At 36.9% G+C, this 27,141-nt stretch overlaps 1 protein-coding gene across 1 annotated transcript in view; it reads right to left on the reverse strand.

The window, feature by feature from the left end:
- The window catches only part of LOC129566891 (somatomedin-B and thrombospondin type-1 domain-containing protein), an 83,497-nt gene that overhangs the window by 15,457 nt on the left and 40,899 nt on the right, over window positions 1–27,141 (reverse strand). Inside the window, exon 2 of the mRNA XM_055443265.1 lies at window positions 9,000–9,194. Coding sequence (XP_055299240.1) covers window positions 9,000–9,194 — 195 coding nt within the window. The remainder of the gene's footprint in view (window positions 1–8,999; window positions 9,195–27,141) is intronic.

A 27,141-nucleotide genomic window follows, 5' to 3' on the forward strand; every position in this document is an offset into this window, starting at 1 on the left:
CGCTTTTTTTTGCCATAGCCGTTCAATTGCCATAGCCTTTCATTTCGGACTGTGGCTTTGAGGTGAATACAATGCTCATGAACGAAATTAAATTAAGCTGAAAAATATTTCATAAATGTAATTAACAAATTATAATTGAATAATTGTTTTGCAAAAGAGAATTCCCATTAAAGTTGTGCGATTACTTTCCGTGGTTTTAAGGTGTAACTTTGCGAACATGGATACGAAAACTTAGAATAAAATCGACCGCAACGCTCCAAAGAAGATACGTTATTTCTCGGTAAATGGATTAAATGGAGTAAAACTGACAATTTATTGCTTGACAGAGTTATCGTGATTCGAATTTATCGAAGTGGAAATCTGCACAATAATGTGTCAAGGAGTTCCGAATGGCAGACAGTAGACAAGCAATAAATTGCCATGCCATTTGAGATGCAACTATCTAATGTACAATAATTGCATCGTGTCACTGGTGAAACGCATCATTTGCCATGCTCTATACAAATCAAGGGATTTAAAGTAAATATTGAATGAGTGACGACTGTTGACTGTCAACCGTGAGTGTACAACAATTTATTCGTTTGAAAGTGGTTGTTTGTGCATGTCGAACCATGTTGTTGGTTGTCCAAGTTTGAGTCGTCGATTAAATGCATGTGTTCACAATGACTATATTAGTCAAATTAATGACACACTAATGACACGAAACTACATTCGAAATCGTGAATAATCATTTGTTATCAATTTGGTTTCATTTGCCGGAAAGTGCATAAAAGCTTGTCGCACATTTACATACGGTTATATTTGTTTGTTGGTTGCAATAAATACCGGAACCGGAGCACATTTATTATTGTGACTTTGAGATGTGATGAGAGCTAGGAAACTTGTACTTACTTATAAATTATGTACGTACACATATACCATGAATAAACTATTTGGTTTGATTTTCCGACTTTAATGTACTTGCTTCGATCGTAAACCATATTTCAATTTGATTTATGACTGTTTTAATCCGTATTGCTGGCGCATTTGTTCGAATGCTTTATGCAAGCGAGACGCAAAATGGAAAGAATTACTTCTGCGCAAACCGAAAAATCGTCTTTTGTGTTGAATTATGTCGCATCGACAGAGTCGAGTGCGTGATATCTTATATCTCGATCATCAATCAGTTGCTTACTTTGCATTCACTTTTATTTGTATTTGCATAACCATCCATATAAGACATTTCAACGCTGACAACAGTGTTGCAGAGGAACATTACATTTGGAGTATGTTGGCAAATTTTGTAATCACAAGCACATTATTTACGGGCAAAGAATCACGTAAAATGTACTGCATTTAATGTAATTTACATGCGGTACTGATTCAATAGTCGTTTTGTTTGAAAGTTGCTTGACTCAAAATTTGAATAAAGGATCATAACATAACCATGCCTGAAAGTGATTGAATTGAAATCATATTGCAAAACCGCTCGTTATAAGTTTTGTACAACTGGTTTTGGTCTCTTTAGGAAACATGCATATTATATGTAAACACACATGATAGTACACTATCAAAGCTGACAGGCTATTTTTTCCCCATATGCATTTCCATAGTGGTATTAACAACGACCATAAAATATATGTATTTCATCAAGTTTATCAAGCTCTTTCCAAGTTTATGCATAGTGTCGAACTTTTGTTCAAGCTCTACCATCTAAATGTACAGTAAAATAATTTACGGGCACGACGTAAAATGGCGTTTTTTCTGGTCAAAAAAGTTGCAATATCCCTTTGTGCATTTCAACACAATATTTTAATTAGTGTACTCTTGTGAATGAGAAATTGTGTCATGTTGAAAAAAAATCTGTTCATAGAAATAAGTAATGAGCATATTTTGAATCACTAAATCTGGGTAGTTTACATAAGAAGAAGAGACTGAATAGTACCAAAACTAGACTCATTGATGCACATCAAAACCATGAAGCATCATCATATGGTGAGGATGCTAGAATTCTTGGAAATTTTAATTTCGAAATGTCAACATCAGCTCCATTTTCATAATGAAATTCTACATTTTTCTTTTCGTCGCATTTTGCTTGCTCTATTTCTCAGCTTGTGATCACCCGCAGGCCATTTGCAATCCAATCAACCTTTGATAAAAATGAAGAAAGAAAAAATGAACCGATTCACTGAAATCATTCGATTCACTTACATTCTGAGTGTGTTTGATGACACTCCTTCCGATAAAAATCAATTTTCAATGAAGACTTTTTTTAAAAAATGATCTCTCTCGAAGCCATTTTATGAATTCAAACACGATCAAGAAAGAGTCAGTGAAAAATGCAGTTTTCAAATCAAGGACATGGAATAAATTAAGCTTCCATCTCAGTTTTTCTGCTCTTGTGATGGCTAGATGAAAATACGGAGAAAACAACTCGATTGTATTGATTAAATTCCGAGCAGAAAAAAACGTTGTGACATGATTCAACGAATTTGAAGAGAAAATGTATGGAACCAAAAATTCATAACGAATTCGAACGGAATTTTCCAACAAAATGAAATGTTGGATTTTTCCACCAAGCTTTTCCCAATCGAACCACATCATTAAAAAATATTTGCTCCGAAATGTTCGATTTTTTTTTTGGCTCTATGTAATCCTATTTCGTGCTGAAAAGTTACGTTTTGCGAATGTGGAAAGGGCCACCATGACCCGATTCGATGAGTTTTTGTTTCTATTTCTGCCATTTGTTCGAGTTGAAACCCAGTTAGCGAAGTTTCGTTTCAATATTCTGTTCGTCAAGTATGAGTTCGATATTGGTTTAATTTTGAGCTCAAGAGCCTTAAACGCAGCCTACATTGACCTTGATACCGACTCGGTATTACCGAGCTCATAAAATCCTCCAAGCAATACAGTCAATTGATAATTTTCAAAGAGCATTTAATTCCATCTAATTATTCGGAGCCAGCACCTTATTTTATGTGGATCATGGCAGCGATTGTTTTTAGTACATGTGGTTGCGCAACAAGCATCCATTGATCTGAGCTGGAGTGTGCATAAAACTCAATTATCTCGAAAATTAAATGGTAATAAAAATGGAATAATGCGTTGCATTAGCGTATGAAATGGACGCACGGAAATAATTCAATAAAACCAAAAATAAAGCTGTAAAACTGTAGCTTCAATTAAGTCCAAGTGATCTTTGTTAGATGGTTCATAAAAACACACACACACACACACAAGAAGCATCGCCAAAGTATGTAATGAATTTGGCACACAGAGTGTGTAATGAATCTTGAACACACTGGCCCGTAACTGATGATAATAAACAAGTGTTGTTGAAATAGAGATGCCCGTACTCTACATGGCAAATTTGCACGAAAACTTTCCGGGTTTTGTGTGCAAAAAAAGAGGAACGATTGGGGAAAAAAATTCGAAACAAAAATTAAAACTTATCTCAAGAGGTTCTGGTTCTATTCAAACATAAAACTACTCGTATACCGTTTAATAATAAGTAGTAATTAATAAATGTTCCACATGAAACACGATCTCCGTGGCGAGTAGTTCGAGAGAGAGTGGAGCATGTGTGTAATGTATGAAGTGCTAGACGTATGAATCATCGTTCGTGGTGTTACAGGGCACAACAAATTAGTTTTGTGAGATGCATAAATGTGGGCTTCTAGCAAGCGAGAGAGGAAGAGAGAGAGAGAAAGAGTGCAAGGAATTGTGTGTTAATAAAAAATGAGTCTGAGAGAGCGCAGCATGTGTGCGGAATGGCTTTTCGCTTAGAAAATTGGTAGGTGGCTGAATTAGTAAACACAGTATTTACACAGCGCACATGTGGAAAATTGTGTTGTTGCCTGCTGCCCATACAACGGCAAAAGTGTGCATAAGCACGTTTTTGCGTTGGATGTATGCTCATTTAAATCCCAATTATCATCAGCGCCTAATGGATTTAGTCTAATCTGAAACTGTGAATCCACGATACTATAATTTAATGGATCATCGTTAGACTTTTTTCCGTGTGTGTGTGTGCGTGTATGTATTGCGCTAAGCCTGAACATTGCCATAGCATTGGCAATGAATTTTTAGGCTAATTTGCTGTGTCTAGCGTGTAGTTTGCCATATTTCATGCCATATGATGTCTGCACATATTTACATACGGGACGTGCGACAAAATTGGTGTACTTGTGAACATTCACTCATTGTTCTATTGAAATGAAAACATTCGAGCGATTTTATTAATTATTTAAGCGGCCATGCAACGAGCCCGTGAATCTCAATGTGGAAAGCGCTCTGCTTCATTAGGCTGTAAATCAAGATTTTACCAGTTTATTGCGCCATTGTCTAATAAACGCTTGGCACGTATTATCCCGGCTCGGGTGATGGATGCATGTAGCACGAAGAATGATTACAAATGGAAACGTTCACAAATGAATTCCAAATTCGACGCTTGTCGCTTTTCGAAAAGCAACCCATGAGAACCATTTTCTAATGACAAAGTTCTCCGTAATATTGTTACAGATTTATGAAAAGTCATAAGCACTCAAGTTGCGTTTATGACACACTGTTGCGAATGAGACAAGAGACATGTAGCTATTTTGATAGGCTGAAATGACATTCAAAACATAAACTGAAGCGAAGCTAAAGTTTTGCTTGAGATATTATGATTATTCTCTCTTGCAATCGGATTAATTTACTCGTCATTTTTTTTTGTCCCATCACTGAGGAAGCTTAAGTGGATTGTGTCACATACTTGAGGCAATTTCTTTTGTGTATTTTTGTTGATTAAAATCCCAAGGATATCGTTGATATTTATTGTATCTCATTGTTTGTTAGTAGCTTTTAGCAACTTGCTAAGTATAGAAACTTAAAATTACCGAAATCACACTTTGGATTACTAAAAAACAATTACTTCGTTGTTAAGAAGATGGATAGTTAAGATCTAAAATGACTACTCTGCCACTTTGAATGTACTGTAAGACATATTGGTTGGGGTTTTAAGATAGATTGCACCTGAAATTTGTTAGAGAATTAACCAATTCGATGTGGAATAATTGCGATGCGCCTATCATAACATATAAATTGTAAACAGTCACATGGGATGTCTTCACGTGCTCAGTATGGTAAAATTGTAAGCTCCGTAGATGAATTCGAATCTCATCGTATTTGAATTGTGGATTGTCATTTACGCTCACTCGTGCACGGACAATAACTTGATAATATATGTTAATTTACCATTTACCCACATACGATATTATGCAGATCTTATGTTTGAGCTTTGGGTGTGGTTATGTGTGATTTTCTAGCGTCGATACGAGAGAGAAGGAGGCAGAAAGAGAGAGAGAGAGGGAGAGAGAGAGAAAGAGAGAACGTCGAAGACATTAAGGAGCCTCGAGGAGCATAAGCTTTGCTCACATGCCATGAATTTGAACACAAAATTTTATCGGAATCAATGAGGAACAAACGGCTTTACACACATCATAAAGCAGAATGCATAATTGACGTCAACGTTTTATTTGCTGTTGTGATTCATGCACACCATAATAATTTCATGAAGATAGCAATTGATGTTAAGATTCCGTTGTGATTTTATGTGCATAATTTTCCTCAATCTATGCGAGTTACAGCCAATAAAGTCGGTACATGCTGATTACCGATGCCATTTGTAGATCATACTAATTGAAGGCAATCCAAGTTCGAATATAAAAAACGATACTTTTCAATATTTACTGTTGGTTTTTCTGAAGAAAAACTTTTCCACATCAATCGATGTGTTGTGCGCAGTTTTGGTTTGTTGAAGATAGAACTTGAACTGTACGCTTGCCACACTGAAGACGAAAGATAGAACAACCGCTAAATTCGTCTAAACTTACAAAACTTTTACGTTGAAAGAGATAAAAGAAAATTCTAGCAAAGTAAAATTATATGTGTTAGACAATATGGATTTCCGGAGTGCTATGAATAGTTGATTTGCCCCACAATGATTTTCCATGTAAGATTTACGATAAATTTTTGGTTTGACTTTGCCAAAATGCTAAGCTTTCGAAGTACAAAGTCAGACATTCTATTGCAAAATGAGGCTTTAATAATTTCGTGCTCATCTCAATGCTACCCATCCAATTGCATTGAAAATAAAAGAAATCTGTTTGGGTGCACCAAAATGGTACATGTACATTATTTGACGGCCTGAGAAGAAGAACATATCCTACAAAACCTGTGCGAAGAACACAAACACAGAAATTTTTTAGTCAAAAGGCGTACAGATTTACCGGCATTAAAAATTTAGTAGGTAGTAGCATTACGTTAACAAAAATTTCCTGTAATATTATTACAATTGTAATAGCTATTACCGGTAATGCCAAATGACTGGCATTACAATTGTAACACATTATCGGTAATGCTAAATTTTGGCATTACAATTGTAATAGCTATTACTTGACCCGTCTGTTACAATATTTTCATGTTACCTAACATTAACGGTAATGCCAGAATTCTAACATTATTAATTTGATTTTCTAACATTACACACGCAATGTAATGCCAAATGTAACATGTTACCTAACATTGACGGTAAGAAAATTCTGGAAGTGGGTTTTGGTGGATCCTCAGGATTGTTCAAAACCGCTCCTGGTTCTGGAAGTGGATCCTCAGGATGGACTAGGGCATTGTCAAACCCAGTCTGATCCATCCTGAAGATCCACCAAAACCCACTTCCCGAACCGGGCGCAGTTTTGAACGATCCTGAGGATCCACCAAAACCCACTTCCAGAATTTTATTACCGTTAATGTTAGGTAACATGTTAATATTGTAACGGACGGGTCAAGTAATAGCTATTACAATTGTAATAGCTATTACAGAACGGGTCAAGTAATAGCTATTATAATTGTTACACATTACCGGTAATGCTAAATTTTGGCATTACAATTGTAATAGCATTACTTTGGCTCTTCGTTACAATATTAATGTGTTACGGCAAAATGTAAATCTGTAAAAAGGCGAACAGCAGATTTGCGAGCGCAAAAACCTAATATATTTACAGCGAGCGCAAAAGCATAACGGGTCTACTTATACGGAGTTTGCATGCTAGTAGGCTTGTTATACTTTTGCGCTCGATGTAAATATATTAGGTTTTTGCGCTCGCAAATTTGCTGTTCGCCTTTTGACTACAAAATGTCTGTGTTTGTGTTCTGCGCACAGGTTTTGTAGGATATGTTCTTCTTCTCAGGCCGTCATTTATGACATGCGATGCAAATATCGCCTTTCGATGTGATGCGCCGTTAGTACGAGTACATGAGCGGAATGTTCCGGTTAAAAACCACGAAAGAAGCTTAATCTAATGAGCTTGCAAGGCTTTGCACGTCCGTATAACTAATAATGGATGAAATGGCAGTAACTTGGCAAAGAATTCATACCGTTCGGAGTAAACTGTTTAGAATGTCACTGGTTTACGCGACGCATACATTTTTATTGCATCAGTTTTCTTGACAGCGTCGTGCACATTTCATTCATGTTAGACGCGTTTTTTCTATCGCATGAAGAAACGTTTCATTTTCTTTTCGTGATGAATATTTTCTGTGCGCTTTTCAATTGTAATAATAATTTGAAATAACTAGGACTCATCGTATGCGCTTAAGCTTTCATATTCGTGACTATGTCTAGTAACGATGCAGATCTCAACTACTCCACTTCTATCATGATATACTTGCCGCCTTTGTTTGTTTCATATGCTCTCGCATATAAATCTTTTTTCTATCTTATTTTATGATAAATTTTATGCGCATATTGTAGCGATTGCACGTTTACGTTAGCAGCCGCAATTTTTCTTCGAATGCTAGCTTCTTCGATGGGATTTCCACGCGAATTACCGCGTAACAAACAAAATTGAGTGCCAGACATGGAAACTTCTTCCCATTCGCACTTTGTGCGCGACTCAACTCATCCTATATGACTGACAACTTGGCAATGGGAAAAACTAAAAGTGCGATATCCCTCCGGCTTTTCGCTTTTTTTGCGTAGCAGAGAGTAAAAAAACCATAGCAAATAGCATAAGAGCATCTACGAGTGCATTTATGTCTCATAAAAAATTCAACGAATATGAAAGATGTGCAAGTTTCATATTTTCAAGGTGGAGCCAGAGCATAAAAAGACATTATGAACACTCTGTCGCTTCGTGAAAGCGTTCATACTGTACTGCAATTCGTCAGCCACAACAGATTACGGCAGCGATACTGTTATTTTATGGTGTTTATGAAAACGCACTGAAAGTCTATAAATTCCATCGATTTATTTCCCTTATAAATTAACCGTGAAATTTTAATATTCTCGAAAACAAGCCAAACCAAATGGCGTTTATTTATGCGGGTGCGGGCAATTCGAAGCGCAATTAATTCCGGATTATTTTCACTGTTGATTGCCAAGTGTTGGCTGTAAGTGTTGCATTATGAACAAACAAAAAACTCCTTAAATCCCTCGTTTTTTTCTGTAACTGTTGAGCGGTACTAGCTCAAGTCACCGTACCGATTATTATTTTTCCTGATGTTTCGTTCAATTTTCACCTAGTTTTTGTGTGCGAGTATTATTTTCGACTTATTTTATGGGTACAGCATATACGTAGTGAAGTACTTCCCGTTTTAGCTGGGGCTCGTAATAAATTTACCGAAATGAGAAAATCGTTTCGTTCACGCGACACTGTGATTGGTGGTGTCAAAAGTAATTTGCCGTTTCACACGACACTTCTATGCCCACTGCTATCTACGTGTGAAATCTGACATTATACATGCGGATGGATTAAATACTAAATAGCCGAGTGTTTGCCAAATACGGCTTTTATTGATTGCTACACGAACAACTCATTGAAAATGCTCAAAATTTGTTAACGTTCATCAGGCACCGAAAATTCCGTTGGAGCCCATGATAAAAGTTCGTTCGTGTTTAATTAACATTTTGCTGTGGAAATTACGAAATGGTCGCAACGTGCATTAAAAACTTTCTTTTCGGATAAAATGGCAAAAACTCATACCTCTTAGTACGCGGCGATCCCGTTGACCATGGCACTTGAATCCTTGACAACCACGTTTTTGTACCAGTGACGGACAATGCTTGCCACCATTCTCTGGTGCATTTAGAATTGATCGTGTACGTGACATCATACCAGTGCCGCATGGAACATCACACTCACTCCAAACACCCCATTCGCTTACCGTACAGTCGATTACTGCAAAAAAAAGAGAGGAGAAAAACAGATGTCAACAATGAAAAAATGGTTTTGTGATAAAATGAGCAAATTTTTCTTTAATTTCTTTACGTATCTAATTCTCACAATCATTCTATACAATTGAAATGTTGTGTTGTGTTGTGTTCATAATTTGGTGTGTCTTGAGGCAAATAAATGAATTTTCGCGTGAATAAACGCATGATTGTTGATGCTTTAAACTGATTTACAACTGAGACATTTTAAATGGTCCCTTTTTTTTTATCTAATCAACACAATCAAATGACAAAGTTTTCCGACGAAAAAAGGGAACCGAATGAGGCATGAGAGAAGCAGGGAAATGGGGGGGGTGAGGAAAGGAAAGGATGGATGGAGTGAAAGCGAAACAAAAAGTTTGCTCTTCGCTCCGTTGTTTCTTCGTATCGATTAAAATTGTAATAATGGCTACATAAATCTTGTTTCAAAGACCAATGAAACACTCTCCAACGCTTTGTTTCGAATAGAGAAAAAGTGCAGATTTAATTTCATGTCAGGCATTATCCCTTTTGTAAGTGTGTAGGGTTCAACATCACACAAACTGCCATATCGATGATGTAAAAAATTACCACTCAACCATTCATCCACGCTTGTCTCTTGATTTGAACTCACTATTGATTCGTAACAATGGATTGTAAATGGAGAGACAACAACCTTAGATAAACATACGCATCAGATATCGATGTATCAAAGCTCGTTAGCGTTGAACATCCATTCAGCCCCTTAATTGATGGATATATTCTCTCTGTTGGCATTGTTTTGTTCTTTTGATTGGGTTAATGGATGGCTCGTACAAAACAATTTCATCAATCTCAAAATTCACACACAAAATACACGCAGCACAAAAAAAACCGATGTGCCGAGCTTCTCTGTGATATTTGCTGTGGAAACGGTGATGCCATGATAAATGGTGGCCACCCAAAGTTTCAATCAAAATGAAAAAAAGATCAAAAAAGGACCCGCATTTCCATGATTATATCTGTCATCCTGATTATGCAAATACGCACGTTCTGATAATGACATCTTCAGACGAACGAATTCCAAGTGAAATTGGCCAGTATCCGCAATTTGCATTTTAAACAGGCGTATCAAGTATAGCTGGGTGGCATTAAGAACGTAGAAACGATTGAAGATTCCGCTCTAGATGTGGTGAAATCGGACGATATGTCTAGACGTTCGTTAATCATTCGCGTGGGAAAATTGCCTGGACAATTGTTGGAAATGAAGAAAATGTTGAGTGGAATGAACAGCGATTGGCTTTTGAATCAACGATTTTGCTTTGTAGAAAAAAAAATGAAAATCATTTTATTGCCGCGCAGGCTGCCTCCTAATAGCGCATTTTATTCAAAGGAGAGAAAAAATACGGTAGAACTTCAATCAAAACTTTTTTTTCTACTTGCGGCAATGTCATTGTGACCACCCGTTGAGGTTTCTGTTGGCGTCAAACTCAGATTGCTTGGCCATTTCTCTGAAGAAGCACCAGATTGAGAAAAAATAAAAATATATTGAAATTCGTTCGTATGCGATTTTTCGAATCCAATAACATCCGAATTAATAATAAAACCGAACAACAATCGAAGCGTTCAGAAGTGCTTCACAAAAGAACGGCTTGAACAAAATTAAAAAAGAAATAACAGCAGTTTTCTTTGCGATTACTTTTTGTGATATAAAAATGAGGAGGAAAAAAAAACTAAAAATACTTTACAAAAATGTCTGCACAGTTGTGTTGAACCTTCAAGAGTTGTGGTTTTAAGAGATCGAGATACGAGCGCTCAAATGAACTTCAAAAACGAAGCGAATGAAGAAAAATATTTCTAAAAAATTACCACATCGTTATAATTATGTTCTTTGTAGCGTTTCACTGCGGCAGACATAAGAGATTGCGAATAAATTCAAAGGATTTAGTCAGTGACTGTGTGACGATTGCTGCGTTCAAATATTCAAAAGAGACATTTCATAGTCTAGATATGGCAATCGAATGGATGTTTCTTTTTTTTAGTGTCATCGTCGTCGTCATCGTTGTCTTATTCTTCGTGGAAACGAATCCTCCATCACCATAAATGTTGACATACACAAAGCGGACTTGCATGAGTCACAGTTGCAAAACGAAAGGGAAAATGACAACGGCAATAAATCACAACGAGACGATCACTCTTTGAAAAGACACATTCTTGCATTCACCTCGCTCACTTCTTGTAATTGTCCGATGATTTCACATTTTATATGCAATGATAAAAGGAATCTCGATTTCTTTATTCACCGTTCACTCTTACTTTGACTCTTTTACTCTCTCTCTCTCTCTCTTTGTCCTCGGCCCTTTCTCTCCTTTTCTCTTTCTCTCTTTATCTTTTTCTCGACACTTTTATCAGTGTCATTGTAAATTGATGTTTATTTTATTATGTTGTATCATTGTATCGTGCCCGTTGATTTATTATCACTGTAGATTAGGTTGTTGTCTGTTGGTGTCAAATACAACAGAAGCAAATTGATTTTATCCTTTGTGCATCTAAATGACATGGATAAAATGCGTCTCTACTATTCAAATTTCGTTTAGTTGAGTGGCAACCGAGCGACCGATATCATGTGAGAAAATCTCTACTGCACACAGACCCATATACGATGCACAAACCCATACACGAACATTTAATAGAAGCTAATAGACGGGGCACATGAAAGGTTTTTTTTCCATCGTTCCAATGATAGTTGTCGATTTACTGACAAATTTATTCATATCAAAAAGTGTTTTACGGTCAAACGACAAAAAGTACATCAATTTGCTGGTGTTCGCATGGCATCACATGATAAATGTGAATCTAACTGAGAAGTCTTTGACTTCAAAGAACCATCGCATTGAATAAATCACATTCTTTGATAAAAATCATGGGGTACATTTTCGTTGCTCCGGAATACTCTTTTCATTCAAAGATGTGGGAACACTAATGTTTATTACCGACGGCAACATTTTACTTGAAATATAGGAAATGTTCTTGTTCCGTTAATCGATTTTATCAATTCGGATTAAAGAACACGAAAAAAAGCGAACAGAGAGTAACAGAAATGCATTGGGTGAAGATTCATTCATGCATAAAACTACATTGCTTTGGTATGGTTGCTCATCCGAAGAGTGATTTATATCGATGATTATGGAACGCGACTCTTGCACAAAGAGATTTGAATTGATCAGCGTGCGCTTAAAAGGCGAATATCTTTGTGAACGTGTCGCGATCACAATCAATACCAATTCATTTTGCAATTCATTCAAATTGTTAAAGAAATGCATAAAAATCACGAAAATGTATGTCGAACATTAATTCTTTTTCTGCTCCTTTTGGTTTAACGAACGATGATTCATGTTCTATATGCGCCCAAACGTGCATTTCACACAATCGATTCGAGTAGTATCGCTTGCGTTGCAACAATTTACAAGTACACAACAGCAATGTTTAACAATCAGAAATATCAAGAATAGAACCATTCATCATCTACTATTTTCAATACGGAAAATATGCTCGCATCTCTCGTGCGAACGAGTGAATATAAGGATGAAACACGACGATGCAGCAGCTACAGCACATTTTATTTTAACCCGGATGTGTGGTTTGAATCCATTAACACACTATGAACTTGTGGTATAAATGTTTGTAAATATCATCGTCGTCTAAGCGCACTATGATCCACTTTTCTCGGCGCCCGCATTTTCGCTCAGCATTAAATAAATGCACAGATGACGTTCTCGGTATGCTATTCTAATTATGTGCCGCTGTGATTTGTGTAAAAATAATATGAGTCTAATTGCAGCTATTCGCCGTTCTACTCTATTTTCAATGATTTTTCTTTCATCCGACCTGTTTGTCGTGTCTCGAGTGAATGCAACGTTACGAGCGAATTCAAGTGAAATACCAGTTTTGAAATTGAAATGCATGGGCTCCGTTTTGAATAACATTCATATTTGTGTGCGCATTTTTTTTTGTTTGAGCCGGGTTAAAAAGAACATACACGACTGGTACGAAAAGGCAGACTATTTATAAATAAATATTCGACATTTCGAAAAAAAAGACTGAAATAATCTCTATCAACAATGGGATTTACTGGAGCTCGACATCAACATCGATATCATGAATGAGGTAGATTTTGATTAATGAATAATAAAACAGTGATGAAGATAATAATTTCATGGAATATTTTCATCAGACACATTTTTTTCTCTCTATCGAACAGAGAAAAAAACTCACTTTGATCCAATCTCACGCCGTTTGTTTGTATTTCAATAAATGCAATTTCATTTGGGTGTGTGATTGGACCAGAGAAAAAATTGCCAATTTCATGAATTTACAACAACAGCCGCCGGAAAAAAAAGTTGAAATCAAAAAATAGAAATAAGGATCCTGTCGGCAAAATCCATCAAACATCGATTCACGCTGGCGACTGTGTATTTTTTTTGGGTATTAAATCAAGCTGCAAATTGAATTCAATTTATTTGCGCTCACACGCTGCGTATTCGATTTGTTGAAATTGGAATCGATAAAAATGTCGAATTAATATTTTACGCCGGTTTTTAATAACGGTCAAATTTGTCGCCATGGGGAAACACGAATATGTTTCGCTTTTGATGGCAATAAAAATAAAGTGAAAAGTATGCGTCGAGCGTTCGAGAGGCGACCGAACTGAGATGAACAGCATTCGAATGTACCAATATATTGGTTAATACACTCTGTTGCCCCGCGAGGTTCAGAGTTTTCCATATTATCACTCGGTGAGTTGTTATGTTTGTGCGTAATATTTTTTCTTCGAAACGAAAAAAATCGGTTACTCGTGGCATTTATTTATTTATGCGACCCGCCAACCAACAGATCCAACCGAATCAAATTCAATTAATTTCGATTTTATCATATTTTCGGTAAAAAAAAAACCAAACGAAATGTTTACACGGGACCGTTACAAATGAAATAAATGTGAATGCTTCCCTTTTGAAAAGAAACGAAAAAAATGATAATAAATAAATCGAAAAATCCTTTTTTTCTCTTTGTTGCGTGCGTGTGTACACAACTAATGAAAAAAAGAAACATTCGACAACGATGACGGCGACGAATCAATGGACAAGAAAACTAACTGGTTCTGCAAATAAAGAGGGAGAAAACACTCGCATCACCCACGTTGTTTAAGGCCACATATCTGGCAAACGAATCGATGTACACTGAAAATATCGGTATCTATCAAAATGACCACGAATTAAATGTTTGTTCATTTTTTTTCCCGCATCCCATGTATTGTTTTTCTCGTGCCCGTTTTTGTGTTTTCGCCGTAGCGGCCGATGCCCATTGTCTTTTTTCACATTATTTTCTCAAATCCATATGGTTACATCTCGAATCATAGAGCTGACGATTGTGTGTAGTGTGTGCGCTCTCTCTTAATACGGTGGCATTACCGTTTCGAATGAAAAGAAGATAATCAATGGCATGAACCAGATTATTTGGATTAAGAGCTGAAATGAATGCCCGGCCATTCTTTCCAATTTGTGTGTCTATGCAATCATTAGACCAAATCCGTTCATCGCATCGAATCAAAATATCTGGCAAACTAATACCACATCGTGTGTGTGTGTGTTTTTCTCATTGCATCGTTTTTGCCATCCATATGAATGTTCCGTTCAATGTTGGGTGTCTATGTTTGTGCCAAAATGCATATATATGAAACAGTGTGCATAAGAAGCTTGGGAGTAACGACAGAAAAAAAATGCATTGCATTCGTTGAAAGTGTCACATCCATTTGTCAGGCTTTTGAAATGTGAGTGCCGAACATTTCGATTGAACGTTTTATATTTGACGACACACTCAATCTCTGCGGTTGTCCATTTTAAATATTCATTAATGAGAATCAATGGCATATATACATTTTGTTCGCCGCCGTCAAAAAAACCATCTAATTGTTAATGCGTTTTTCGAGAGTGCCCGAGAGTTGTACGGTGAAAAATACTCTTATGGACTTAGCGTTTACAAAATATATGATTTCGAAAGCAAAAACCAAATCATCACCGTATAAAATAGCATTAACCCATTTTTTCTCCTTCCCAACCGTTGCTAATGGGAAAAGTCATTCGATGTAAGAGCATTGTTTTTATTGTGACTATCAGTTTTGATAAAAGTTTGCGCAAATTCAATTTGCCGCTTGTTTTGTTGAGTTTTCTGATTGAGGTCGTTTTGACAATGCTTCGAATGGTGCATCTCTGTCTGTGTCTGTCGGTGAAATCGCATTAAAAATGCGTCGGTCGAAAGCTGCAGCATGCAGACATCAAGAAACAGACAGAAGCAAGTTGATGTTAAATTGTGAAATCCATGATACGGATTTCTGCACTTCGAATTTGAGTAACAGCAGGACGAGGTGGCACAAAACTTTGAACGACGTGGGTTGGCTGCTGTTTCTGTTTCTGCAATGAATGCACTGCGGCAAATCAAGCGGATCTTTTCAATTAGGAGTGAAATTGTCTTTATTTATTCTGTTGGCTTTTTTTTAAGCTGCCTTTATTTTCGATCGTTTCATTATACCATCCACTTGAATTGACGGTTTTTAATTGATTTACGCTCGTTGCACTGACTGCAACTAAATCCAGCATTCAATTGAAACGTCGACGAATGAAGCTAAATTTCAAGCCATTGTCCGAATGTCCACGATCTCACATTCATTCGACTCGAATAGGTAAGTACACGAACGTGGTTTGATGCAACGACAATTTGAAATGAAATGTGATTTGTTGATGCCATCAGATTGAATAGAGAACTATTGTCTGGTGGAGATTCTCCACAGGAGGACGATAGGAGAGAGGGAGAAAATAAAATGTAAAAGAATGAGATGTGGCCACAATGAATGTGTAAAGCAATTCGTTGTGAGATTCAATGATCCGGTGCCCAATGTGTGTGTGTGTGTGTGTGTGAGTCACTTGAATTCAGTCAAAAGTCATGAATCACCGTCATGCACCGAACAACGAATTCATTTCAACAATTTCGCTTAATCTTTTTTTAAATGATTTTTTTGACCCACAAGGATCAAGGATTCACTTCGAAATGTGAACGAATCCGAGATTGGATTTTTCTATGCATCACATACCAGACTAATGTGTCTATATAGTAAATCATTATATCTTCCACAGCAAGCAGGATCAAGTGTTTTAAAAAAAGTCGTTAAATTACTTGAAAGAATAGAATAGAGAGAGGAAAAAAAACGAACAAATTAAAGATGCGGTGGAGTATATATTCATTGCAGTCGTTCTCGTCTGAAGGATTCATTGTCTATTTTATTGCATAACATTTTCGATTGGCCTGATAAAGTAAGTTTGGAAAAAAAACTAGAAGATTTGTTAATGATATCATTGGTGCACTGTGTAGCCTTCTTCTTTTTTGAAAGACTCAATTTGTGATGAATCATCGTTGACTTTTAACAACACGGCATATGAGTGCTCTTCACGAATGATGGCCAACAAGAACATGAACCAATTTGATGAAATGGAAGGGAAAAAATGTTGCTCGTCCAATTTAATGGACGACATTGTGAGTAATGCGTAAAGAAGCATAAAATGTTGTAGAGCGTTGCAAATGAATGGGATTTTTCTCTCTCACTCATCGTAGTGAAAAGCCAATTTTCAGTCATTCAATTTACTTCCACGTGTGTTCCAACTTATTATCAAACGCGAGTAATGCACACGGTGTGTAACGAATTTATGCTATCAAATGGCAAATGAAGCTAGAAAATGAAGTCGTAAATACAGTGGGAGTGTGTGTGTGCAATAGCTCCGTTTTTGAAACAATAGCGATAAAATGCGTGGGCATCGCCACTGTTGCCGTCGCCACCGCCAGTCAAATGTTGCCAACTGGGCTAATTAATGTTCTTTCCATTGGATCCATTCAGAAAAATGCACGTTTAGAAAGATTAACACCATAATCACAATCGTATTGTTTCATTAAACTCGTTGGCATACGTCTCTCGCATACATATATACCCATAACACCCGATGGAATTCGTGATGTTTTCATACGTTCATTTTCAATGTTAGAAAGTTGCTGTTGAATACACATATTGCAACGTAAGGATTTTTGTTATATGGCTTTTAGTGACTTTGGAATTAACACGATTAAAATGTTTTGACTCAGAGGAACGCTGAAAAACTGAACACAGCTCCGATGTTCGAATCGTTGGTGGTGGTTTGGGGCTGGAGCCAGTGCAAGTTGAGCAAAAAACCACAAAAACCAGTTGATGCAAACAGAGCACGTTTAAAGTCACTGCTGCTGCAGTCTGCGGCACAAAAGTTCATAGCACACATGACAGCACCGAGAAAGAGAGGCGAGAGAAGGAGAGAGAGAGAGCGAAAGAAAATTGAAGCCAAAGAAATTTTCCACATTTTCTCCATCCTGTTCACAATCATTACGTTTGATATACAGAAAAATATGAATTTATTCCGACGAATCAGAATATTCAAATTCAAGAGTTGGAACGCTTTTGCATGCTCATATGTGCATAAATGGAATAATTTGAAATAGGAGTCAAGAGCATTGCAAAGTTTTTTCTCTCCCTATTCATCGTTCGTATGTGTGTTGGCGTCGTCTATGTTGACACTATCGTCATGAGGATGAATGAGCAAGTGCAATGAAACTATGTAACCATACTGAATGTAACCATACTGAATGAGAAACATGAGGTTCGACTTTTTAATCACAGCATTGAGAATAGAATGAAACGTTGGAAAAACACTGAACCACCACGAAAATTGTCCTTATAACATGCATACATATTCGAAATGTGCGAATTCTCAAAGATATTATGTAACCGAGTTGCATTTAATGATTTTCAAGTGCTTAATTTTAATATGGATGCTCGTTTGGTCAGCACAACGATCTGATTTCGCAAGTGGTTGTCGACACACATACACACCAAAAAGAAAAAAAAAAGCACAAAAAATGGCAACCACCGCAAGCACTTTTGCTGCAATACAATGGTCATCTGGTGCTGCATCGTTGGTTGGATAGTGTTGTGAAAATGTGGCGCTTCCATTTCCATCTTCCTTTTTTTGTTGTTGTTCTTTCGCTTCATGTTGTCTGTTCACAAAGTTTGCACACACATTCAATGTTATTATATTTTATTCAGTTGCAATTTTGTCGCACCATCGTATCCAAATAGCAAAAGGCCCAAACTAATGCAAACACATTTTCAAAAGCCATTGCTTGGCATAACGAAGCTATTTTTGATGTGGTCTCGTCCATTGGCCTTGTTCACAATTTACACATAACAAACAAGCATAGGTATTTGCATCGACTACACTAACAAACCGATCGGAGTAAACAGAGTAAAGCGCAACGAGCATAAACACTAATGAGAACAGAACTGTGTTGTGCAGTGCACCATTTGGCTAATTTCATTAAATATGTTTGTGTGTGTGTGTGTGTGTGTGTGTGTGTGTATACGTGCACTTGTGTTTACTTGTGTCATTTGATCGACAGCTCATTTCAGCCTTTCAGCACCGTAATCCATTGATTTTTAATGAATATTGCTTCGATGCATCAGGTAGCTACGAATTTATCGATTTCAAAATTACATATTCGTTGCGCTTCATCTTTCGCCCGTCGCCACATACTTAACATCAAAGGCGCATAATTGGATCACATTCAAAGCTATGGATGGAATCGCTTTCATCGCCCTACCAATCAAAGCATTCAATTCAAATATGCGCTAAACAATCGCAGCTGAATGAACTTCAACCGGATTCCATATGCATCATTTATTCAACTTAACTTAATAAGCATTTGAACAATGCACTTTATTCCATCGTGTACACACTCTTTCACACGACGGAGCCCAACCAATGCGCGCATTGCACTCACTCGAATTTCAAAGAGCATATGAATGACGTCGTTGAAACTTTATGAATATCGAATGCAATGCGAAACACTACAGCACCAAGTGCATTTTCACATCATAATATTGCGTGCGTGTTGCTTTTTTCATCATCATCTCCTATCTCCTTCGTTTCATTCATTCTTTCATGGATCATACAATTTTCTTTTCGATAGCTCATTTCCATCAAGTGAAATATGTAAATAGAATTTTTTTTTTGAAATAATAAAAGCCAAAAAAGGTTTTCTGAAAGCACTTGCTCGAGATGAGTGTATATTTCACTGGAATTGAATTGGATATTCTTTTGTGAAGCAAGTTGTGTGCTTGATTCATGCTCATAAAATGTTAAAGTCATCGTTGCAGATGCTATTCATGCACTTTGAAGATTCACTAAAATAGGATTATACTTCTATTCACTTGGCGCACTGCAGACAATTCACTCGAAATGAAACACTTGACCAAATCCGCGCACTTTTTTACTTCTCTTTTTTAAATAATAAAAATACTTTATGACAAGGAAAAAGAGAACAAATTATAATTTGTAATGAAATGCTCGAAGGGATTTGGTCCTAAGAAAATCGTTTTTGGCTTTTTACCTAAAAACCATCAAAGAATTACCATACCATTTGATGTTATATCGTTCTTTGATCCGATCGGAGCGAGAATTGCTGTGTGAATTTCTCTACTTTGCTGATAAACCAAAATGCGATTGCATTCAAATCCAATGAAATCGAATCAAATAAACACGATGTTTGGCATGAATTGAATTGAATTCACCGGTGTTATTCGATGATTGCGATCTAAAATCGAATGAAATCCAAATCCGTAAACCATGTAGGCATTCCCCATTTTATTAAATCGCAATGCATTTGGGCGGAATAATATTTTGATTGAAAATCGCGACCTTTTAGACATCATAAATAATAATAAGATTACAACCACTCAACAATTCAATTCATATCAATCGATTATGCTATTCACCTCGTGAGAATGTCGATGTTGACTGGATTTAAAAAGGAATGTGGCGAAGGGAAAGAGAGATAAGGAGAAAAGCACTTCTTTCCACGTGGGAACTATATCCGTCCATTCATTGGTTTACCGATTTCGTTGCTTCGCTTTTGTTCGCTTAAGAATTGGCTTACAATATTTTTACGTCGTATCGCCGATCCATTTTCCTTGCATGCATACTAAATACGGAAAACACTTTTTTGTGTCGACATTTTGCAAGGGACTTCGGGTATGTGTGTGCACTGGTTTTGAAGGCGATGTTTTTGTGTGTGCAGAAAAATGTGTTTTTGTCGAATGGTCGAACAACAAGAAGAAGGTACATGTATAACAGCTACAGCTTTAAGAGTATTATGCTATCAAGCTCGAGCATAGCCCATAACATCTTCCGATTCAATGTCGTCAATAACAACACAATGACGCTATGGTGTGAACCATAGCATGTGTATGTGTATGTGACAACAGACGACAAATTATAACAAGAGGTCGCGTGTGTATATTGTGCGCGCTTTTTCATGGAACCATATACCAACCTAATCCCGGTCAATTTATTCTTGATATTATTTGATTGCAGCAAGTACACACACACACACACGAATACACACCAAAGCCGCATTCTCATTGTTGGATGTTATACATAAAATACATTGATGCGACACAATGCATGCCAATAAACTTTTGGCGTTTTTTTCCTCTCCCACTTATAGCCAAGAATGAAGCCATCTATATTACATTATATTGCGATACGTATGAAATGCGAAGATGGTGGAACAACACAGATAAATTTGTTGGGTATGGGCGAACGAGCGTGAAAAGTCGACAATCAATGTCATCGAGCTATAGAAGTAGCCTCTTATAGCCAAAGTGCTTTTCGCATGTACGATATGAATATGGAATTTATAGTCGCTTGTACCAATCCAATGCGATAGTTTCATTACATTTTGCTCGTTCATTCATATTTTTTATTTGGGTTTTGGTTGTTCGCCATCAACAGATCCAATCTCGGGAACGGATCTATTTGTTTTGCGGTATACCGCTACAATCTCGAAACAATGTAAAATATATCTATCGTTTTTTAACGTGATTTCATACATCGATCATATTGCAGCGAAAAAAAAACAATGCATCGTGGTACTCGCGATTTGTTCTAAAACCCAATTGTGTGGTTGCTGCTATGCGGTTGGATTTGTGATTTGTACAAAACATTGAAAACGGTTCGATTACCACCGCATAAGACTATTTGTAACACACAACATCCGTTCACAATTTGCATATTTTGTGTCGTTCGCACTTTTTTCACTCTCGTGATTTGAACGATTTATTGTCACATTCATCATGACATCATTCTGCCAACATCGCTTTTAATCAAACATGTGACTTGGTTATGAAATCTACATCAAAATCGTAATCAGTTCATATCACTTGAATTCCAAGCGCACACATTTCAAATTGGTGAATTTCGATTGACGCATCCGAATGTAATAATTCATTTGGAAGACGCTTTTCAAAATTCAATGACAATTTCCGTGCGCTGTAAAACAACAACAATAGCACGGTGGTTCTTATGAATATACATCTTCAACCTGGAAACGACTTTGAATTTTCAACACTTTATTCGGCACTGTGTTCGTCATTCCTGCCGATCATATTTACGACAACACGTACACCCATTTGCTCGTTCCCTTTTTGCCACTTGTGACTCAACAAACAAAGCATATGCACGACGAAATGTTTCTACCATACAAATGCGTTTGCCATTTACCAACAAAAAGGTTGACAATAAAAAAAAGCAAATTGGTAAGAGCAAACGTATAAATTTGCTGGCATCACACACACACACACACACACAATGAAGAACGAATTGAAACGTGGTGAAAATAAATTATTAATCATGAGAATGGCTCGCGCTATCCAACCGAATCGAACCGACATAACAGATGATTGTACTCAGGTTAAGTAAATTTATTTTTATGCTATGCGTGTATGACTATGTTGTTTCATCGCATCCCATGAAAAAAGGAAGCCGACATGAAATGATCTTGATTTTACGGCACTTTTCGGTCGTTATCAATTCAATGAATTTTTTTCTTGTTTCGTTTGGTTTGCATATAGGTATAACCCCAGTGAATGGCTTTTCAAATGCGTCAAATAATTTTTTTTTTCTTTTCTTCTTTGGACAAAGTGAATTTTGTGACTGAAATCGAACGACCATTGAATATAAATGAAGGCGAAATGTGGCGATGAAACTTGAACCATTTTGACTTTGGGAGAAATCTCGATAAAACAAAAGTGAATTTTGTTCACGTTTCAAATTTTCGGTACCTTTGTGTCGATGCAAAAGTGATTTTCGACATTCACCAAGTCAGTACTGGTGCTGATGCTACAACTGCAGAGGTGGAACAGGGCACAATTGAATGTCAGTCCACTTAAAAAATGTGTGAAAATGATGGTATTACTTAGCAATGTTCCCTTCACACACATACAAACATACAAACATCTTACACCTAGTCTCGCCGTATATATCATTTGACATCAATTTATGAGCACGATGTTAATCAAAATTGATTGTACATTATTCAGTCTACAGCCAATTGAGTGGCCTTGATGCACGGAGAGTCGCTTAGAATTCAATCTAGTTAGTGCAAGGCAATCTGGATACGGTGCGGCTCGGTGTAACCACAACAACACATCAAACCAAATGCAAATTCAACATGTTTTGACATTGCCATCATTTGTGTCACCGTCGCCGGAGCCACCGTGATATTCGAGCTTCGATCCAACACCATAGCAAGGTGTGCGTATGTGTGTATGCTGATTGTTCGTTCATTGGCTTTGGCGGTATGCACACAAAAATGAGGGAATATCACTTAACTCAGTCCAACTTTTGATACGCGCATTTTGTATTCTCATGATATGGTACGCTGTGGTGTGCTGTGTGCTGTGCGCTACATGGAATGATCCAGCCTGAGCCGTAAAAGTTATTCGCTAATGTGTAAGTAACAACCGAAAACATGCTGTGGTTAAAGCAGGCGCTGTCTACACAACACTCGAAACAACACTCAAGTACACCTGAGAATGGTTGAAATTGATGCTCATCTAAAAAAACAGGTAGCTGCTTTTGGTTCTTGCTCCATCCAAATGAAAATACAACGTTCGCACCAAGGCCAACACCGAAAATCAATACAAAACGGCACTCAATGTCTAATGAATTTCCATTTTGCATGGCGAACGTTGATTAAATAACGAATCGAGGTATTGTTTACACAATGATTGAATTGATATAATTCAGTCAAGGTGTGAATACGGTATAGAAAGCCGAAAACAAAATTTTGCGGCGAACGAAACACATGCACCATTCAAAGCGATGGAGAGACGCAATTACCAATCGACTTGTTTTGGAAAATATGTGTGCCTTAATGGGATGAAGAAAATCATTCCATATGGATTGAAACGAGAATTGTGTTATGGTGACTTCAATCAACAAAGTCAATCGTCAAGAAACCAAAAAGGGAAAGAAAACGTGAACGAATGACTGCGTGTTTTGGTTCAACGTGCCGATGTTCTATTGTAGTTGTTGTTGTTGTGCCGTGGCATACATTAAACAGTGATAATTTGAAAATTATTTTCTTGTTCATTGACGCATTCACATTGCTTTGATTCGATTCTTGCATTTGTGACGTTGTGTGTATGTGTCTGTGTGTGTATTTTTCTGTCATTCCCCTTTTTGCGTTGTCAGTTTCGTTTCCATTTCATCGATTGGCTTGACAGTTCCAATTCATTATGTAGACCATTGTGTCTATACACTCGACTTAATTTTGATATAGCCGAAGAAAATGTGTCAGTGCATGGCTTTGAATCGAATTTAGAAAGATAAACATTGTGATGTGCTCAAATGAAAGCCAGTGATGCGTGTACCTAAATGTATAGACACTTTGCTGTGGTAACACCTATTCACATGAAACCGAGCCGCAACTAACGAGATGTTCATATTTATTTACAGCTTTGATTGGAATTGATTTTTCTTGTTTATTTTATGAATGTTGTGATTACCAATGAAATTCAATGTTTCCTAACATCAGACACACACTCATATTCTAATCGACGAAGAACGAAAAAAAAAGATGGAAAATACTGTTTAAACCATGTGGTGGATACAGAAGAAATCAAAAATACCCCAGACATAGTCCATTAACCGAAATTCCGGTCCTATTACTTCAACTGTATGTCATATTATATTACATAACAATAAATTCATTAATTTTATGTTCTTTCAATTTCTCGCCTATCGATTCTGATTCACCACATTCTCGTTAACTAATGGGTGTCATTGTAAATGTTTTCCGGTGCTTCTTCGATCGAGATAAAGAAGGTGACATTCGTTTTATATAGGGAAAAATCAATGTCGAATTGATTTCTGTCAAGTTTGAGAGTGAACGATTCTAGCAAATGATTTCGGTGGTGGACACAAGCGAACAACAGTATTTGAGGAAACGAATTGATGTGTTCAATTTCATTTCATGGTTTCAAAGGCATGAGTAGATGAGGACTTCAGAAGAATTTCAATTTTGATGCCGAAAAAAGTCGTCTGCAATGAAGCAATTGATACATCCTGGCGCTTAGATAAGAATGATAAAGGAAGCGATAACAACTTTGAAGTAATTTCATGGATTATCCCAGTTTTTGATTCTCTTTTTGTTCACATTTCGTTTTTTAGACGAAAAAAACCAATCACGAAAGAGAGAGGAAGGTAGAACGTATGATGATGGAATTAAAAAATGACAATTAAAAATGTTGGAACAATGCCCAGCCCAGCTGGGCCAGCTGGGATTACTGCAGTAATTATGACGAAATATCAGATGAAATTTGCTTTGATGAAGGTAAAAAATGAGATGGATTTAAAAATTGAAGTGGATTGAATGTCGGCGTGTTGGTTTTAATGACATATTACTGTCAATCTGACAGCAGATTCCATTTTTTTCTCTAGTTGAAAATCGGTTTTGACTGGGGTAAAAAAACATCATTCTGACTTATTTATTGCAGTTTTCGAATGGTTATTCTTATGGTTTTATTTTCGCTTAATGAGGTTGTTGATGTGATTGCTGTAATGTTGGCATCAAAAGAAAAAAGCGGGTCGTTATGAGTTCAGCAAATGTTATTCAGTGAAATGATTGTCCATTTTTTTTGTCGTAGCAAATTGCATCCTTTTGACATTCGAATCTAATGACCCTAAAATGCCGTAGAGATTTAATTTTCAACTTTTTGGTTGATGGCTTTTTTTTCTCTCGTTCGAAGTGAAACGACTACGTTCCAAACTTGAAATAGCGACTCTTCCATCATTCGCCATTTGGAATTGAGTTGAAGCAATCAGTATCTGTTTGCGTGCTATTTTGCTAATTTTGATTTATGAGATGGTTTCTCTCATCTGTGTGTGGCTAAGTGCTATGAAATGGATGCGAAAATGCGTAAATGCCAATGCCGAGCACATAAAACATCCTCGGATTGCTTTTTCTGTCTGTATTTTTCGGTATAGTGGCATTTAATGCTCATGAACACAGAATCTGAACATTCTTCATTTTATGAGTCGCCGGAACAATGTTGGAATAAGACAGAGGAAGAGAGCAAAAGTGATTGACTTATCTTTGGTTACAATTGAAGTCATTCTTCAACAAAGTAGAATAAATGAACGGGAATTGCAAACAGAGAAAGCAAAATGTTCGCAATGTTGTCTGGATGAAGACGACAAGGACACATTGGAAATGATAAAACAAAATTACGTTCCATAAAACCTATAAATAATCCATCTTAATTAGACAAAATACTGACGTAGAGAAAGAGAGAGAGAGAGAGAGAGAGAGAGAGAGAGAGAGAGAGAGAGAGAAGAGAGAGAAAACGCTTAGATAAAAGCAAAAGCAATGGAAATACGATGGTTGCATGCCAGTTAATCATCCTAGAATACGTTTGCCAAGTGTCTAGCGTCTTCATTCTACCCCAGCTCAAAGCGGCAAATGTGAACGAACAACAGAAAAAAAACGATTTTTTTTCTCGGGTTCGACTTCTTCGCAAAGAGAGCGATTTTATGTGAGAGAGTACAAATTGGTATTTTTGTGTTTTTTTTTATTTGCGCCGTAATTTTGACCATTTTTTAACTCGTTTGGTGCATTAGCACATCAATTTTCCAGTCATCTCATTATGTGTTCATTTCGCTAAATGAATTATGCAGAGTCGTCGAAAACGATGTGCCATTTTGCATCGGATGCGGGCCATGAATTATTTACCAAATATAAATTCAGATGTCAACAGTGGAAAAACGCAAAATAAAAACACAACATGCCGACTCCAAGCGATCTGCCATATCCGTCTTAAAAAACGAAAGCTTATTTTGACCTTTTGAACCCACGCCGCTCGAAAAATTTTAACATTCGGGGAAACAAGTTTTTTTTTCTCGACGCTGCTTTTCACCGAGCGGAAAATGATAAATTGTTTAATTAGTGAATCCCTTTTGTATTTTCGCCCACTCTCTCGCTTTTTTGCTCGACGTACCGAAAACTCGCATGCAGTAGCATGAGAGAGAAAAAACGAATCCATTTCATGTTTTAACTTGTTTGATATTTGTTTTACAATTTCGATGCGAATGGGAATTTTCGTGGAGAAGATAGAGCAAACATAAGTTGCATCAATCCGGGCTAATTGTCAGGCATTTAAATAAAAATGGCGAAAATCACTGAAGCATTTGTGCGCATGGTTTGGTTGAAAAACACTTCCTTGCTTGGGCGCTCATCTGAAATGGAGCTGGATTCATCATTCTGCACATATTTAATCACTTTTTCATTGATAGCACGATCCGTACACGCGCAGACAATATGTTCGCAAAATGTACAAAATAGAACAAGAGCATTTCATACCATGCTACACAGCAAATGTGTTACAATCCAATTTTGGTGTACCTGTTGTATATACCTCTAACCATGTTCGACAATCGACACTAGACTGCATCTATTCCGACAAAAGTTGACGAATTTTGGGGGCAAAT

This window comes from Sitodiplosis mosellana, unplaced genomic scaffold (assembly GCF_009176505.1).
Source record: "Sitodiplosis mosellana isolate CC-2019 unplaced genomic scaffold, AAFC_SMos_1.0 Smas_scaffold_1, whole genome shotgun sequence".
NCBI lineage: Eukaryota > Metazoa > Arthropoda > Insecta > Diptera > Cecidomyiidae > Sitodiplosis > Sitodiplosis mosellana.